We start from the raw sequence: 19776 nt of genomic DNA on the forward strand, positions 1-19776 counted from the left end.
TGCTGCAAAGATTGTCATCACAATCCTTCAGTCACCTTACTTTTCAATTTTCTTTTTGCAATAATTAACTAAGTTGGTTAGGAAAAAGTTACCACCTTCATCAAATACTTAAAATTGTAAAGCAATATATATGGAATAGAAAATGCCATTGGTTCAGGTCAGACACTTGTGATGATAAAGTATGGTACTCTGTGAGTGGACTAATGTCCAAGGCAGATGTGTACAGATGCTAAGCTGCTAGGAAAATGCTGTTTATGAAACATCTCTGCTTCTTGAGACCTGAATCTGCAAATGTTGAACACTGTACCTTCAAAGGCCAACAGTTTCTCGGCACAGAGTGTACACGTTTCATTGGTTGGGATGTTGGTGAAGCTGTACACTCAGTACCTGAATTTGGACTTTAGGAGCTCAGTATATATATTAGCCACTTTCCATCTCAAGGGATGCCTTTCCTTTCTTCATTCATGGGAATCTTCAAAGTCAGGATTGTGATTCCAGGGCAATAGATAGCTCCATTTAAGGAGATTTCTGCATCCACTTTAGCCAGAGAGGGAAGGGGTTGACATGAATGAAAAAGTATATCAAATAGTCAAGAACATGATGAGTGTGGCAATGACTGAACCACTTTTGCTAAATGACAGAAAAATATTCTAATATTAAGGATTATTTTACAACTCTATGGAAGTAATGCAGCGATGCATCTTGCATCTGTTTTGTCTTGATGGCAAAATGCACTCTTAGAGTCACAAGATCCCGCCTTGTGTTAGTTATAAACAAAAATATATTTATATATATATATATTTATGTAACTACTATGTGCTTTAAAGAAAATTACTGTATGATTCAGCAGGGTTTTTCATTCTTTTTATCGCCATGCTGACGTGAATGGCTTCTGAGACAGGAATCGGCAATGAAATGGGTCTTTAGTACAGAAACCGCATAAAATGAAAAATAACCATAAGTTTAAAATCCCTTAACATTTTTGTTTCAAAAATGATTAAGGAACTCTTCATATTGTTTCCTTGTGTTTCCGTCAGCCCAGAGCAACTGTGGTTTCATGGGACTTCTCAGTTCGGGAATGGAGGCAAGGCTTCCATAAAGCATAAATCAGATGTTTTTACTGAGGCAGGAGTACAGAAAGCCCCGTTTCCCATTCCCTCTTCCCAAATCCTTAGCTAAAAGTTTGGAAATTTTGTCACAGCTCATAAAAAGGTCATTCATTACCAAGAAAGAGACAGACACAGTCTGAACCTCCTGTATCAATAAAAGGATTCATCCTGTAAAGTCATGAACTTGTTCGTACAGATAGATCTAGACCAGAAAAACGACATCCTTTTGCCACACATTTGTTTTGAAAATATAGAAAATCTCTTATTTGTGTTTGTTTTCACTCCTGCACGAGCTGTTTTTCTTAGCAATCTTCAAACATTCATCACTGCTCTTTTGTGTGAAAAGGTTCAGGCTTTGGAAAACAGTTATCTTTGAGACATCAGAGAACATCTGAATCAAAAGTGTCGATCCCTCATGAACTAAAGCTTTATTATGATTTTTTTCCTGATCCCTTTGCAACCCTGCACCTAAGCCAAAAGCATTATAATCTTGTCATACTTCAGGTAAGTCCACAGATGTTCTGAGTGAACTATAGATGACATTCCACTAGGGAATTCTATGTTCAGTGTAAATGGTATCTTGTATAAGTTTTAGTTTTTTGTTTACCCTTCCTGGGCTGGGCTTGTCCAGAAATCTTGTCTTCTTCAGGCTACAGCAGCTTAGAGCTTGTTTGTGTATGTGTGTTTGTTTGTTTGTCTTAAAGGTATAGGCAAAATATTAGTCTTAACACCTGTAAACCAGTACTGGTGCTGTTCTGTCCTAGAAATTTTAGCACTGCTCTGATACAATAAAACCTTCTTTCTCTCCAACTGGTTCAACTTCAGCATAGGCAGGATGTCCAGAACCTCTTCTAAACTTCATTGCAGGCCATCTGCTTGGGCGTCTCTAAAACAGAAAATACAAAAATAAAAAATGTATATTAGAGTAAGATTCTATCACCAGAAAAATATATTTGACAGCTATTTTAGATTAAATGTTGAATTAATTAACATGTTACATCATCTCTTATTACAGCTATAGTCAGAATTAAGTGTTCCCCTTATCAACCCTCCAAGCCCTGTGCTTGCATTCCAGGATGGTGCTATCTACCCCATCACGGGATAGACCATTTGTCATACCTGCCCTCAAAGGATTCAGAGCTTCTCCCAACCAAGGTTTAATGCCTTATGCATATGCTTGAAAAATGCCCAAATGTAACTGGCAAAAATAAACTGTAATAAAAAATATTTTAAAATATATGGCCACAGACACTCTCTCTTCCCCACTAGCCAATACTGATATCACTTTATTTTGTTCATTAATTCACTCAAAAACTAAGGTCATAAAACTCTGCTCTGTTCCTAGAAGTCTGTTTCCAATAAGGCACCAGACTTCCTAGCAAATGAGCTAAAAGAAATATTTACTATCTTAAGAAATTATTTATTTAGCTAAGCATACCCATATATGAATTTTGTGCTTGAAAATGAAAGCTGTTATAGCCTAAAAATGGAATCTATTACTAGAGGGTGTGGCCAATCTTGAGCTTACGAAGCAAACATTACACAGTAGATACTAGTCCTAAAATACATGTTATTTGTATTGACAAAAAGAGAGCATTTCTCTTCAGCACTCTGTCCATCAACAAACTTTCTGTGATTTACAAATAGATGTGCTGAGTTATAGCAGCAAAAGGCACTAAAATGCATTTCACAGCCATAATGACACTAGAAACCATTACTTTATTTAATAAAGTGCCTGCAATTTTGGGGTAAATAAGACAATAAATATCAAAGGAAGTTTATTTCTATCTAAACAATTCTAATGCACAAAAGGGCTAAATATCAGTGTACACATACTGGCATTTGGTATCTTTCTAGATTTTCCAATCACATGCCAATGTCAATGATTAATGGCTGTGAACGTTTTTCACATCAGGTAGGGATGAGTATTAAGCTCTACATTCTAGAAAAAATACCAATCAAGGTAATTACATTCCACCTACTAATAATCTTAAGTGCTGTCTCGATAACATTATGTGGTCAGAATGCCCTAAGTTTGCTGACTAATTCCCATTAAGTGAAACTGAATTATCCCTGTCTTCCAAAAGAAAAATTTAAAACTAAAGAGAGGGCCACATAACAAAACAGGGTGTCTGTGGTGGGGATGCAATCATCAACAATGGAAACATACTAAGCACCTCTAGGGAGGTGGGTACCCTAACGCATGGTTATACCTGTCTGGAGGGGAAAGATGACATGTTGCATTACTCATTACTTACAGCCCCCACTCTAGTTTTAGTAACTTCACAGATGAGTTTCTCCAAAGCCATAGCTTCCCTCATCAAGCAGCACCACTGAGATTTTGCTCTGAATCTCCACCATTCCAAAGCCACTTGGTAGCAAGAATAACCCTGCCACCTAGCAGGAGTTTACAGCCACATAAAGATATTGTGTTATGCTGTTCACAGTAGCCAAGATTTGGAAGCAACTGAAGTGTCCATCAACAGATGAATGGATGAAGAAAACGTCGTATATATACACAATGATGTACTATTCAGCCATAAAAATAATAAGATCCTGTCATTTGCAACAACATGGATGGACTGGAGATCATTATGTTAAGTGAAATAAGCTAGGCACAGAAAGATAAACACCACACGTTCTCACTTACTTGTAAGATCTAAGAACAAAACAAACTTATGGAGACAGAGTAGAAAGATGGTTATTAGAAGCCAGGAAGGATAGTGGTGGGGTTGGGATGAGGCGGGGATGGCTAATGAGTCCCCCCTCCCAATAGAAAAATGAATAAGACTTAGTATTTTATAGCACAACAGGGTGACTATAGTCAATAATAATTTAATTATACACTTAAAAATAATTAAAAGAATATAGTTGGATTGTTTGTAACACAAAGGATAAATGCTTGAAGAAATGGATATCTCATTTTCCATGATGTGATTATGATACATTGCATGTCTGTATCCAATATCTCACATCCTCTATAAATATATATGCCTACTATGTACCCACAAAAATTAAACATTAGAGATGAGAAAAAAGAAATGGTGCTCTATGTGGCTCTTCATTAAAAAGGAGTGCAGATGACGGGTATGTTGATGATGATGCTCACGGAAGTTACATTTTAGGAGGCTTTTATTTCATATCTCATGCTTTGTACTAGGTGATTTCCATACAGGATCTCATTTAATATCCAACATTGTCCTTTACATTTTGCACAAACCTGCAAAGCTAGCAAATGGCAGGGCCAACATATAAAATAAAAATCTACCTACTTCCAAGGTTAATTTTTCCCACATGGAAATTATTTCTTAAAATTCAATGATTTGTGCATAACTTGGCCAACAACTGGGAACGTGGCTCTAGGTTTATTTCAATCTTAACAATATACCAACAACTTCAGTATTCTGTTCATAAGTCAGAGCTACTAAATTAATAACTCTTTGTTAGGTGAAAAGATTGCAGAATTATTGATAGTGTGTATCATGTGCTTTCTGAGTGTATCACAAAAGTCCTCAAAATAGAAAATACAAATGGTTGTGTGTGAAACTTCGTGTGTCACAGCATGATCATATTTTCCAAACTAATTATTTATGTTTAAGGATTTTTTAGATTTGTAATTTTTATTTTATTAATTATAGAAAAAGTGAGTACAAAACAATATAGAAATTGCTCAATGAGAGTTAAAATCACTAGAGATCCCACCCAAAACACACAATTGGTTAAACCAGTGGTCCCAACCTTTTTGGCACCAGGGATTGGTTTTTATGGAAGACAATTTTTTCATGGGCTGGTTTGGGGGTAGGGGATAGAGGGATGGTTTTGGGATGAAATTGTTCCACCTCAGATCATCAGGCATTAGATTCTCGTAAAGAACACAACCTAGAGCCCTCCCATGTGCAGTTCACAGTAGGGTTCACACTCCTAGGCAGAGCTCAGGTGGTAATTCTCACTTGCCTGCCACTCATCTCCTACTGGGTAGCCCCTTTCCTAATGGGCCACTGACAGGTAGAGGTCCACAGCCTGGGGGTTGGGAACCCCTGAGTTAAACTATCAGTGTATGTCACTCATCCAGTTTCATGACTAAAGATGCACAAAATAGCTGTCATCCAGCTACAAAATTATTCAAGACTGCTCTCTTATTCAGGAAAAACTGAAAATTCATAAATAATTTTTCACTAGATTTAGAAAAGCATTTTCATAATAGTATCTTAAAATTTACAATGAAATCTAACAAATGTCATGTAACCAGGGTTTTAAACATTTGATTTCATTTCATATTCTTTTATAATCCCTTCACATCTTGGTCTTCACCACAACAATGCTGAGCAAAGAGTAATAACTTCACCAAAATTTTCCTTTCTCTTTAGAATACTTTCACAATGCAATAGGAGATGTCATCTCACATCACAAAACAATTATGTGATTGTGAATAAATGACTTAATCTCTCTGGGCCTTTGTTTCTTCATCTGTGAAATAATAGCTAATTTGTCCTCTAATGTCCTAGGATCCTTATATTTGCTTGCCTGAGATAATGCCTTTAAATTGGAGAAAAGAAGGAAGGGGAGCATCACACACAGGGACATGTCAGGGATGTGGGGGCTAGGGGAGGCATAGCAGGAGGTGGGAGGATTGGGGAGGGATAATATTAGTAGAAATATCTAATGTAGATGATTGGGGATGGATGCAGCAAACCTCCAAGGCATGTGTATACCTATGTAACAAACCTGTATGTTCTGCATATGTACCCTAGAACTTAAAGTATAATAAATAAATAGATCAATAAATTAAATTAAATAAAAAAGACCATCATTTTTAAAAAGCACCTCTTGTTCAGGTTTTTCTGATCCTTGTCTTCTCTGCCTCCTTCTGCTAACTTTTAGAATTCCTGTATTTAAGGAAAATCTGTATAAATCAGCCCTAACTGAACTTGATTTTCGATGTCAATCTGCATGTGTTCAGATTATTCCTTATAAATGAAAAGAATGAGGCAGTTATTTAACAGAATAACTATTTCATTAGCATACACAAGTCCTTAACACTGATGCTTTAATAGGAGCCATCTACCCAGAGAACTGGGAGGGGCTTGGATGGAAGGATCTGAAAACCCGAGCCTCATGTCCAGCCCTGCCACAAACTTGCAAGCATGATTAAACACAGTCAGGGATTTCAGAGAAGGGATATGTTGTTTTATCTTGAAGCCTGGACAGTTCCAAATCTGTGTTGTTTTTAGAATGGCTAATTCAAATTGTTACAGAAACTCATTTTGGCCACAGGGTCACTTGCTAACGGGGCAGGATGTATGCTGAAAATCTAAGAATTCAAACCAGGCTGTAATGTTAATTCACTACAGAGTTTCAGGATATAATGTCTTAAAACATTACAGGGTGCAATGTGTGGGTGATCTCTAATTTCACTTCTGAGAATTACTTATGTGATTAATCACTTTCAGAAGAAAATGTTCTCAGCAATAACGTTGGCACTGGGGTTAGCTGCGCAGGCAGGAATTCTCCCTAATTCTTTTTTCAATACTACTAATTGAACAGTCATCCAGGTCTGTCTCAATGGTCTATGGCAAGATAATTAGCTAAAATATCCACAAACAAACCTGGCGGGCACCCTCAGTCAGCAGTGTACACAAAACTGCAGCTGGAGACCTTTCTTCCAGTTCAGAGAGCTACACAGAGAGTGTTTTGTGTTGGGTTAGATGAGCACTTGAAAGGAAGTTACAGGCAGGAGTTTGAAAGAAAAGGGACTGATTTTGCAATGAAGGCCCAGATAGAAAACACCTGTGGTACATTATGGCCCTTGTCAAGCAGTCAATTAAAAATTTCTGCCATTTTGGAGCTGTCTTCCTCCACAGTGAGGAAATAGAAAGAGGCTGGGATCACGTCCCAGTGTAGGACTTGGGCAAAGTCACGTCTTGTTACTCAGTTTCCACATCTAAATGAATCAGAGTATTGTTTTTCAAAAAACCCACCATTCCTTCTGGGTTTTTTTTTTTTTTTTTTCCTGAGATAGAGTTTCACTCTGTTGCCCAGGCTGGAGTGCAGTGCCAGGATCCTGGTTCACTGCAACCTCTGCCTCCTGGGTTGAAGCGATTCTCATGCCTCAGCCTCCCAAGTAGCTGTGATTACAGGCGCCTGCCATCATGCCCAGCTAATTTTTGTATTTTTAGTAGAGATGGAGTTTTGCCATGGTAGCTAGGCTGGTCTTGAACTCCTGATCTCATGTTATTCACCTGCCTCAGCCTCCCAGAATGCTGGGATTATAGGCATGAGCCAAAGCACTTGGCCTTTCCTTCCTTTTTAATTTTTAAGCCACGAATTTTTTTTTTCTAATAAAAATCTTACCTTGAACCTCAGAGAGAACCACACAGAGTCAGTTTCCTTTAATTGTGGTGAATGGATCCCTGCTTGCATGCACTCCCCAAGCCCTCACGGAGTTTAGGAATCCTATACTTTCTTAAAGCATGTGTTTTGGAAACTACAGAACTAAATCTGCGTTTCTCAAACTTGCCTGGGCACACGAATCACAAGGGATCTTGTTAAACTGCAGCTCCTGATTCAATCGGTCTTGGGGAGGCCTGGGGGTCTGCATTTCTCACAGGCTCCCAGATGATGCTGTGGATCCACACAACACACTTCAAAGAACAAGGAAGACGATTTTCTAAAGTCTTTTCTAACAGAAACATCCTCCAGGAGCCAGTAGAAGAAAAAATCGTGAACCTCGGCCTTCCTTGTGTCTCTGGCCGACCGTCATGGGAACTGAAGACTTGTTTTTGCACTCGGTCAACCTTTCAATATTTAGCTTTGATAAAGTTTGACTGTCCAAGGGGAGGATTTTTTTCTCTCCATTTCATTCTTTGAAATGCAATTTTTTCTTTATTTTCCTTATTTTGTGTTGAATATTTATTTAGTCTTAAGTTAAAGGCTGGATTGCCAGATTTCGCAAACAAATAAGACACCTATTACATCTGGATTTCAATAAACAACCAGTCATTAAAAATATATATTTCATTGGACATATACTAAAAAATGACTTTCTTTTCTTTCGATATACAGATTCATTTGAGTATCTTGTATTTTACTCGCCAGTTCTATCTATGGGGAAACACAATGGCTTTGGGTCCTGGCCAGTGAAACTAGCAGTCTAATTAAAATAAACAGCTCCTGTGTGTGGCTGTATCTCTTTGCTTCATGAATTGTAGGTCACTTTATCCTTAAAAAGAGTAACTCCGATCTGTTGGTCTTCTGGTGTGACTGAGAATTCCAAGCAGGAGCATTCTAATTGCTCATTTGGGAAGCAAAGCCTGGGTGACCTTTGCATGTTTTCTGCTTGCCCTCTTTTGATTCTTCCTGGTGTGGAAGTTACCTTATTTGCCTGTGTCAGCTCTTCTCCAGTCTCCCATTACTACCTGTCATTGATATATTGCCTTCATTCTAGAACTGTCTTATGGATGATCCTGAAGAATTAGTTATGACTCTAGTCAGTACATGTGCAAGATGAAAATTGTTCCCAAGCTTAGGGTTAACAACAACAAAAACAACAACAAAACCATACAATTCCTGTGATTTTCCAGAAGCTAACATCTTCAAAGTCAATGGCTCTCCAATGGCTGAAGAAGTATCTTTCAACCACATATTGCAAACACTTAATGTGCATTATTCTCTTTCACTGTTTAGCTGACTAAAAATAAAAATCACCTGGAGAGGTGCAACGACCATCCATTTATCCGTCTCACATGTTTCCAAGAACACTTTGTTTCTCTTGCTTTCTTTTGCTTCCTTCCCTCCTTCCTTCTTTCCCTCCCTCCTTCCCTCCCTCCCTCCTTCCCTCCTTCCTTCCATCCATCTATCCATCCATCCTCCTTTCTTTTGAGATAGCATCTCACTCTGTCACCTGGGCTGGAGTACACCTGTCACCGCAGCCTCAACCTCCTGGGCTCAAGCTATCTTCCCACCTCAGCCTCCCAAGTAGCTGAGACCACAAGCATCCAACACACCCCTGGCTAATTTTTTTTTTTTTTTTTTGGTAGAGACAGGGTTTCACCACATTGCCAAGGCTGGTCTTGAACGCCTAGCCTCAAGCAATCCTCCTGCCTTGGCTTCCCAAAGTATGGGAATGACAAGTATGAGACATTGCACCTACCCAAGCAAACTTTCTGAATCCCCACCTACAGATTACAAGTCACTTCTATTTATCCTGTGCTGTTTCAGATGTTTCCTGGTATTTTATCAATATCTCTTGTCACATTTGATCACATATTGTGGTTATTCATGTGATTGGAGACATAGTCAAGATATATAATATATATGTATATGTATATATATATGTATAAATGTGTGTCTCTGTGTGCATACGTATATCTATCTATATATCATGCTCTATGTATATGTCCTTGAAGTCAAATGTCATATCCTGTGAACTGTGAAATATGCACAGCAGTGGGGTACTGAAGCTACCTGACACCAGGAGTGAACCTTTTTTGTAACATCTGCTCCTACAGAAGACATTATTTTCAGTAATAATCATGAAAGGAAATTAATAATAATAATGGTCAGTAAAGGCATGCAGACAGAAAACTGTCTTGTTTTGAACTTTGTAGATATATAATCATGCCAGTAAAAGTCATTAAATATAAAAAAATATTGCCATACAAAAAGGGGAAACAGAGTGAATGAATGCACATTTTGAAAAAAAGGGGGAAGAAGAAAGGGTATTGCCAAATAAAGAACTCCACAAGGTTTAGAGAATGATTTGTACTTGCAATAGCAGAATTGAAGTGCCTTAAGTTCTGTTTTTTGTCTTTACAAAAATGCTATCATTCTTTATTTTGAATCCACTGTTTTAACACAGATATAAAAAGTACCATATAAGCTGAAGACACCAGTGTGCCCAAAACAAATGCAAAGGACTCCAAACCCTGATGAGCTTTTATTCTCTAAATGAATGCATGTAGCTGAGGTCACTGTTGGGAGCCAAGTGTGTTATTGAGAGTTCTCTGAATTAACTTCTATATATAAGGCAATGTTTACAAAAAGATAAGTCATAACATTGGACTAAGTTGAAGTTTATATATTATGTCAGTAAAACTCAACAGTAAGTGAGCCCACTCTTTAATGCTTAGATCAGCAAAAGTATAGGGAGGAATATTTTATCACTAACAGAGTTTGGAATTTCTAATATATCATGATAATAAAAAGCCAATTTTATCTGAGTCCGTTTTCTTATAACTTTACCATTCTCTCAAGACAATGAAACCTTTTTTACCTGCACTTGGGAGCAGATAGCTTTGGTCTACCACAGCTGGCAAAGTGTTACATACAGGGAGATTCACAGTAAGTGTTTGTATTCACTTGCATAGATTTTATAGTTTATGCTGCAATGAGAGGCATGGCACCTCCTTGAGAGGAGGGAGAGATGAACTACCTTCATAGCAGAGATGGGATTATTAAACGGGAAAAGCAACTTGACTATGCAACTGAGGAAGACTTTTGCAGATAGGAAGGAAACATGAGTAGACAGAAAAGCACTGGTGGGGGCAAGCAAATAAAGTCATCTGCTAAAAGGCTTCATTTGCTCAGTAAAAACAGATGAAGAAATACACACAGATTGAGAGAGGGCAGCATGGGATTGGATGTCTACAGTATCCACATTATCTTCTTCGCTTTGATAGGACAACCTCGATTTATAACCCTGATTATCATTTACAAAAATAACCCATTCCGAATTAACTCAATTAACTGCCTAGCAATTGGTATTATCTTTTGATACAGCCAAGCTCCGTCTATCTGCTCTAGCATCCAATCCCACACTGCCCTCTCTCAATTGTATATTTCTTCATCTATTTTTACTGAACAAATGAAGCTATTTAGGAAATGCTAATCCCTTGCCCCCACCTATGCTTTTCTATCTACTCATGTTTCGTTCATATCTGCAAAAGTCTTCCTCAGTTGCATAGTCAGTTGCTTTCCCTGTTTAATAATCCTGTCTCTGCTATGAAAGTACTTCATTTCTCTCTCTCCTCCAAGACCATTAAAACACCCCTTCCACTGTTTCTTTACTTTTTGCCTATATTGAACATAAGGAAAAAGCCTTTACTTGATGTTTCTTCAAATTCTTAGTACTATATCTCTGAAATGTCTGCCTCCATCAATTGCCTTCAGGTTACCAAACCGTTTTTCACCCTCAGTGCCTGCTTCCTCCTTTGAAACTGCATTCTCTCAGGTTACCATTGACTTAGTCATCAACCTCGTCTGTGACTTCTCTAGAGCACTTCACACTGCTCCCTGTCTCTTCATTCTTGATCCTTTCCTTTTTGTGGCTTTCTTTCTTTTCTCTTGCCTCTCTCTTTCTCTCTCTCTCTCTGTGCGTGTGTGTGTGTGTGTGTGTGTTTTGCTTTTGCCTTAAACAGTCCCCTTTTCTGATTCATCAACATTAATTGTCAACACGTCCTAAGGTTTAGTGCTGACAAAACCCAACTATGTATTCTTTTGGGTTTCAATTTCTACTATTACTCCATATTTTCTCACCTGATTGTTTACCCAAATCCATTCCCCCCCTTTTTTTCAGTTTTTTTTTTTTTTAAGATACCTAATTTCTTGACCATCAGCTCAAACCAAACCTGCTTAAAATCCATCCTGTCACTTTCCTTCCTAAACTAATATTACCTTCTGATGTTTTAAATTCTGTCATTAGAAAATTCAATTTTGACCAGGGATGGTGGCTCACACTTGTAACTCCAGCACTTCGGGAGGCCAAGGTAGGCAGATCACCTGAGGTCAAGAGTTCGAGACCAGCCTGGCCAACATCTCTACCAAAAATACAAAAATTAGCTGGGGGTGGTGGCAGGCACCTGTAATCCCAGCTACTCAGGAGGCTGAGGCAGGAGAATCTCCTGAACCTGTCAGGCAGAGGTTGCAGTGAGCTGAGACCATGCTATTGTACTCCATCCTGGGCAACAACAGAGAAACTCCATCTCCCAAGGAAAATTCAACTTTCCAGTTGTTCAGATTCTGGACTTTGAAGTTATCTTTGTTTCTTCTTCATCCTACATATTCAGTGCAATGAATCAGGGCATCCTCCTCACATTTACCACTAATTAGATATAGGAAATGTTCAGAAATTGCTTAATTTCTTGGAATCTCAGTCATCCTATCTGTGAAACAAATCTAGCAATGCCTATATTTACTAAGCTCACTGGGGACTATTGAGAATCCAAGATAACTGATTGAAAGTCCTTTCACATACAAATTTTTATGCAAACAAAGATTGATAAATTCTATCTTCTTCTTTCACATGACTCCTGAATTAGCCTCATTCTCTTCCCTCTATAAACACCCCAATTCAGCTCACAGTAACTACTTCACATGTAGACTATTGATAGTCTTCTAACACTCTTCTGACTGTCCGTTCATTCTTCTTCTGGCACACTCTACTCCTTCCCCACAACCATTTTAAATTCCTACTTCTTTTTTGGTTAAAAGGAGTCTGTCACCCAGGCCGGAGTACAGTGGCTCGATCTCAGCTCACTGCAACCTCTGCCTCCCGGGTTCAAGCTGTTCTTCTGCCTCAGCCTCCCAAGAAGCTGGGACTACAAGCTGGCACCACCATGCCTGGCTAATTATTGTACTTTTGGTAGAGACGGGGTTTCACCATGTTGGCCAGGCTGGTCTTGAACTCCCGACCTCAAGTGATCCACCCACCTCAGCCTCCCAAAGTGCTGGGATCCCAGGCATGGGCCACTGTGCCAGGCCTAAACTCCTACTTCTTTATTACATCACTGATTCTCACTGCTTATGGAATGACAGCCAGGTTCTATGGTTTGTCCTTCAAAGCCTGCCAGATCTAACTTCCATGTATAGTAAAGCCATTTTCAGTATTTGTCCATAGATCTTAACACACAGTTAAATAGGTTGATTTACCTTGTCCTTTCTTGATCTGATGTGTTTAAAATCATACTATTGCCCCATTCCATCTGAAAAGGTATCTCCCCTTCCTCTTTGCTTACAGGACCCAGCACCAATACCATGTCTTTAATGAGATTCCTCCTAATTATCTGTTTTATGCTTCTGGCTGAACCCTTTATTCAATATGGATCACATCTTTGATGTTCCTTTCATTAGTATTGAATTCTTATGTGGCTGTTTGGCCTTTACGGTTTTGGTGTCCTCTGTCTTTAGATGCATAATAAGCTGAAAATATAATTAACACATAAGATGATCATATGATTTACTGTCCAAATTGGGACACTTTTGAGAGTAAATGGAGAAACTATTAATAATTATATCAGATAACAGACATGAACTAGGATGGTTCTGGGCAAAGTGGGATGTATGTTTATCTTAATTATACCCCTCTGTGAGGGTAAGGGAATCTAGCAGCATGTACTGCACAGATAGATTCTTTGGTTTTGACTAATTTTCTGAGAATAGTCTAGTCTTCTTCAGCATTAGCCTTAGTTCATAGTACTGTATGTTAATAATGCTTTGAGCAGCATCTCTTTATTTTTTCAGCCACATGGCCACAAGTGGTTATTTTCTACCAAGACCATGTAATACTTTGTTATTAGACAGGCAATTTACTCTAAAGAAAAGTACTTTGCAATGGATGTGAAAACAAGCCAGTTCACTGCTGCCTGGTGACTGAGTTCGAAGACAAGATCATGCTGCACTGGCCACAAACATCCCAGTCAAAGTTGAATGTGAGTTAGTGCTGCCTCCCCACATCAGACTGGCCGTGTTCCTTAAGAAACTGTTCTTTTCAATTGTCTGGAATGCCAGTGTGTTTTTAAGTGAAGCTAAAGAAATCTGGCAAGTTAAGCTCTAATCGGCAGTGACCTTAGAAATGGTTAACAGTGAGTTATTCTCTATGCGAAAGTAATTGGGTGCTTTACTGAATATTTAATCACATGATTGAGAAACAACACAAGAGAATTACATATGTCATCAAATCCAAGAATATCGGACGCTATTCATTTCAAGATACAGAGTGATCTCTATCAATTAGACGAGGGCAAAACCAGACTTACATATATGACCAGCTCCATCATAGGCTTTTAATTTGTATATGTTGAAATGAAATTAAAGGTTTTAAAGAAAGTTTAAAAGGTAGATAGCCAACTTTTTACCTGTTTAAGGTCCTACATTGAAAAATCAGCATCCAAAATGGTGTATGTTTTTAAATGTGAGGAATTTGATTTATTTTACAATTTCGAACACATACTATCTCTTGTCAAATCAATTCAGAAATTGAAATAAAAATATAATCCCTGAGAAAAGGAACAATAAAGCATTAGTGCAGCAGGAAAATAAAACTTAAAGAATATGAAATTTAGAGATCAATTATGGAGGCTTTACAGGTGCATTTGTAATTATATTGTCATACAATGTTATAACTGACTAATAACAGTGTTTAATCATTCCTTACTTAGGGCCTCCAGTGATATACATTACTGTCCTTTACAAAGATTCATGTAACCTCCACAAAAGCCTTCCTGAGAGTGCACTGCATTCATCCTGTGATAAAGAAGTGCTGATAAACATGATAACGATATTATGTGAGCCAGATTATAGCTCTGGAAGTCATCCTGTTTGCAACATTTTAAAAGTAAGAGATAAAAAAGCAAGATGTCTGAGATCTAACAATTAGAACCTATAAAAACAACTTTTCTTTTTTTTTTTGTACAGTCCATGGTATAATATTCAGGGGTTTGATAATATGGTTTGTGAATTATTTAGGTCAGTTATTCTTTTTCCCCTTCCTCTTCTCATTTGGATAACTAATCAACAATTGCTTAAGAAAAGGTAGGGGTAGGAAATGAAGGAATCCCTCAAATAAATTATGTATTTACATAATGTTTGGCTGAAACTGACTATTGTTTAAAATAGCACTTTTAACAGAGTTAAAGGCTGCTTGGGAGAGTCAGCAAATTTGGTTTTAACTCCTGGTTGAGTTGCACAGAGCAGCTACTGACCAGAATCACAAAGTTAGTAAAAGGTGGAATTTATACAAAATCTGTAGCCTTCTTGGTGCTAGACTCTTTGTACTGCATTATACTGATTCCTGATTCTGCTTCAGTTAAGCACGAAGGCCTTTGGCAAGTCAATTCTCCTCTCACTTTATCCATGTTCTTATATATAAAATAAGAAAGAGGACAGATACTGATTCTCTACTTAGTATGAAGCTATGCCCTTCAGTCAGCCTTAACAACTAAACACACGTCATAATAATTTTTTAAAGAGTGAATATTTATCAATCACACCACTTTAATTTTATGCATTTAAAGCATACTGTGAATGATTCAACTAAAACATTCCTAATAAGATTTATATTAAAGATGTGTCAGTGCATGAAATCAATGTTGTCATTGAAAAAGTTGTTTATCTTTTCAAGCATACAAATGTTCTTTTGGAAAAACAGTTTCATTTCTCTTTAGGTGAGACATACAATGCAAAAAGTTATAAATGACTGCATTTGATGTTTCCTTAAGTTCTCTGCTAACTCTTAACTTGCTATCATTTCATGATTCTGTTTATTGAAGTCACACTCCTTATCTTGGTTATTTACTTTTCTCACGGAAACACCATGAATTGTTTCATTTAAAAAAAAAGACATATACTAAATTTTCAATTAGCCTAAACGTATTCTGCTAAATAGCTTTTACAGTTGGTGAGTAAAAATTTAAGCCCAAAAATATAATTATTTAGATTTAAAAAATGTGTTTTATTTCATCTATGTTTATTTCATTGTGTACACATACAAGCATTTTAGCCTATCCATCACTTGCTATAGATATCATTGTTGTGTGATACATACACCTAAGATCAGTGCTTTTAGCACATTTTCAGTATACTGTACAATGCAATATTGTTAACTGTAGTCCTCGTGCTGTTCATTAAATCTCTGGACTTATTCATCAATGCATCAATGCAGACAAGCAATATACATTGCTTGTATATTGTATAAATATAACGCTAAACAAAATTTCGAGTTAAAGTCATACAATCTCAAGGAATGCTTCCAAGTTTAGGAGGCTGCAAATACACCCTGGTGGGCCCTTCGCATATCAGAAGTTGGCTTCTTTCCCATTCCTATTTAATGTTTTATAGGTTTTTCAACTCCTAAACACTATGACCTCTGGCCTCTTCCCACTCAACTCTCCTCATATTACTTTGTATCTTATAATAAGGAGAAAACAGTAATCTCAGATGAAACCCCCTCAACTACTTCTCCTTCCTGCCTCCCTTCCCTTGTTTATGCTGATTAGCCCACCCACGCTTGTGGGTATATCACTTCACTCTCAATCACCTTTTGACTCTATTTCTTTCTATTCAAAATAAGTTTTTGAATATCATATTGAAACTTCAATCAATTAACATTAAAAAGTGAGATTACATAAAACTGAAAATCTTCTATACAGCAAACAAACAACAACATGAAGAGGAAGCCTATGGATTTTGATAAAATATTTGCAAACCATTGATCCGGTTAAGGGGTCAGTAGCTAAAATATATAAGGAACTCACAGAACTCAACATCAAAAGAACCCAAATAATGCAATATAAAAATGGAGAAATGACTTGAATATTTAATTTCTCCAATGAAGTCACAAAAATGGCAACAGGTATATGAAAAGATGTTCAACATTACTCTGTCTCGGGAAATGGAAGTCGAAATTACAATGAGATGTCACCGCACACCTGTTAGGATGAATATTATTGAAAAGACAAGAGATAACAAGTATTGGGAAGAATTGGGAGAAGAGGAAACCTTTGTACACTGTTGGGAGAAATGTAACTGGTATAGCTATTATGGAAAACAGTATGAAGTTTTCTCAAAAAATAGAAAATGGAACTGTCATATGACTCAGCAGTCTTACTGCTGGATATATATTCATAGAAAATGAAATCAACATCTTGTAGAGATATTTTCATTCCATGTTCACAGTGCCAATTCACATTGGCCAAGATATGGAAACAACGGAAATGTCCACTGACAGGTGAATGGATACCACAACATGTGGCATGTGTACACAATGAAATACTATCCAGCCTTAAAAAGGGGGGCACTGCCATTTTCAACAACACAGATGAACCCGAGAACACTGTGTTAAGTGAAATTAGTCAGACATAGAAAGATATTGCATGATGCCTATTACATGTGGAATTTTTTAAAAAGGCCAATTATATAACACCAGAGAGTGGTTACCAGGGGCAAAGCAGGGCAGGAAATGGAGAAATGGAAGAAAGTAGACCAAAAGGTACAAACTTGCAGTTATGTAGGATGAATAAGTCTAGAGATTTAATCAATAGCAGGAGGACTACAGTTAACAATATTGCATTATACAGTATACTGAAAATGTGCTATCAGCATAGATTTTAGGAGCATGTATCACACAAAAATGATATCTATAGAAGGTGATAAATAGGATAAATTGCTTGGCTGTAGCAATCACTTCACTATGTATATATACGCATATAAAATGTCATTGTTGTATACCTTAAATATATACAAATTTTAAAAAAGAGTACTTGACACAGAGTATCTGCTAAATCAATGATTTCTATCATTAAGAAAAATACGAGGGCTTGCTTCTTGGTATTTTTTGACTCCATTCCCTGCCCTAGCTTGTATAGGGATTTTTTTATTTATCTCTGTTGTTATTTATCTCTGTTTTTATTTATCTCATTATTCATTTCACTCCCATGTCCGTATCCTAATTATTATTTATTTCACTCCCAGGATTTTCTCCAAGTGTGGGCCACTGTCACGGAAGATGGCCTTAGCAGGTCAGTTTTGAGAATTCCTTGTGATATACTGCTTCAGCCCCTTCAGAAATTCTTACACAGGTCCCCTGCGCTCACCTGCAACCAGAGTGGGCACCTGTCCCTCCCACTTTCTGCTGCTGTGCCCACATAGGCCTGCTGTTTTCCAAGCAATGCCTTTTGGCTTATTTTGTTGTTCTCCTGCTTCAGGCCTGCTAGACACCTTGTGGATTTCCTTTGTTTGCTTTCACATAAAACACTCAGGTCTTGTGACTACTGGTGGTTTGTTATTATATGGAGTATTTAGAACTGATGCTTGTAGTTTGGCCATAAACTGTCAGCTCATTTTGTTGTAAATATTGTCCACAGGTTTTTAAAAATATGAAGCCTAGCTGTTCTGTTTTTATATGGATATTTAGGAAAATTAAAGAAAATTATGCTGCTTTCATTGCCATCAACTTTCCAGAATCTTTCATCAGCATTCCTTTTGACATTTAAGGGACAAGGACTCTTTTTGCATTTACTGTTAAATCACTTTCCTCATTACCATAAAATCTTTCAACAAATTGATCTGAATGAAATGTTTCTGAAAATATTTAAATATTTTACTATTATACCCCCCTTTCATTAAAAAGAAAAAAATATATAGGCAATTGTTCTACTATGTGCTGAGATGAACTAATAAATGTGTGTGTGTTCATATATATGTTTAACTTGGAGATCAATGAAAGATAAAGAATCATGCTGAGAATCTACCTAAGTGGTTATAGCTTCCTCTTAGCTCATCCTGATCAAGATTGAAGATTTTCATCCTTTCTATGTTAGGGAAACAAATTTGCATGTCTTGGATGCAATTCAACTACATCATTTATGAACATATAGGGGTTTTAACTTTAATGAAGTCTGTGTTTGCTATAGTTAAGAGAACAAGTAAGAAGAAAAAAACGCTTTGTCCATCAGCAGCAGTTATAAAGATACTGATGATCACAGATTCTAATAAAATAGAAATGGAACAAACGCCAACTTAAATTTCAGGAAAAAATGTGAAAGTAAATACTTAAAAATTCTCTAAAGCTGTTTAGCCAAGAGGGAAGGAGACTGTAAGTAGCAAAAGTGATTTTGAATAACCAGAGCTTACATGCTATACTCAAAGCTCTCAGAGTAGTCAATCTTAGGAGAAAGGAAAGAGAAGATAGAAATAGAAACAAAATCACAAAATGGCTTATTTGTAGGTAGAAAATGCCAAGTATGCTGCTCCTATTTGCAGAAAGATGTGTATTTCATCATCAATTTATTCTTAGTAAAATTTAAAAAGTTTGTTAGTGAATATATATACCACTATGTATGCATAAAAATCAAAAATTAAAAAAAAAAAACCCTAAAAAGAAATTTGTGAAAAGGACATAAGAGAAAGTGAAGAATAGTACCTTGCATCTCTTGCTCTATGTTAATTTCTCCTGTTTCAAGTAACTCTTTATTGAAAAAGATTTGCTTAAGGCACTTTACATCAGTGTTACATTAATGATTACTTCTTTGTTTTTATGCAGACTTTCCACTAAAGGCAAACCTGAGCCTTGCTTGCTCTGCAGTGACCCGAGCATGAAATCTGAGACATTACCAAATACTACCAACTTCCATAAAACGGCAAAATAAATAGGGTGGGCATTCCCATAATTATTAACTCATTCTAATCTCTGAATAGGAGAACTATAGTCTTCCTTGCTGTTTGTGTTTGTGTCTTATTTTTTGTCTTGGGTTACCAACAACAAAACAAAAAGCTTCCTCCATTAACCGTAAGCATCCACACACATGCCTTCTAGTTCACTGTAATTTTTGCATCTTCATGAAACATATACAATACTGGGCAATCAGAATACCCTAGATTTACAGGGAGAGATGAA

General features: G+C 37.1%; 1 protein-coding gene across 1 annotated transcript in view; it reads right to left on the minus strand.

Moving 5' to 3' along the window:
• Window positions 1-1349: 1349 nt before the first annotated feature.
• Window positions 1350-19776, minus strand: part of PLXDC2 (plexin domain containing 2) — a 425653-nt gene continuing 407226 nt past the window's right edge. Inside the window, exon 14 of the mRNA XM_032243929.1 lies at window positions 1350-1995. Coding sequence (XP_032099820.1) covers window positions 1879-1995 — 117 coding nt within the window. The 3' untranslated portion in view covers window positions 1350-1878. The remainder of the gene's footprint in view (window positions 1996-19776) is intronic.

Source organism: Sapajus apella, unplaced genomic scaffold, assembly GCF_009761245.1.
Source record: "Sapajus apella isolate SASKATOON/1434 unplaced genomic scaffold, GSC_monkey_1.0 scaffold53, whole genome shotgun sequence".
NCBI classification, from domain to species: domain Eukaryota; kingdom Metazoa; phylum Chordata; class Mammalia; order Primates; family Cebidae; genus Sapajus; species Sapajus apella.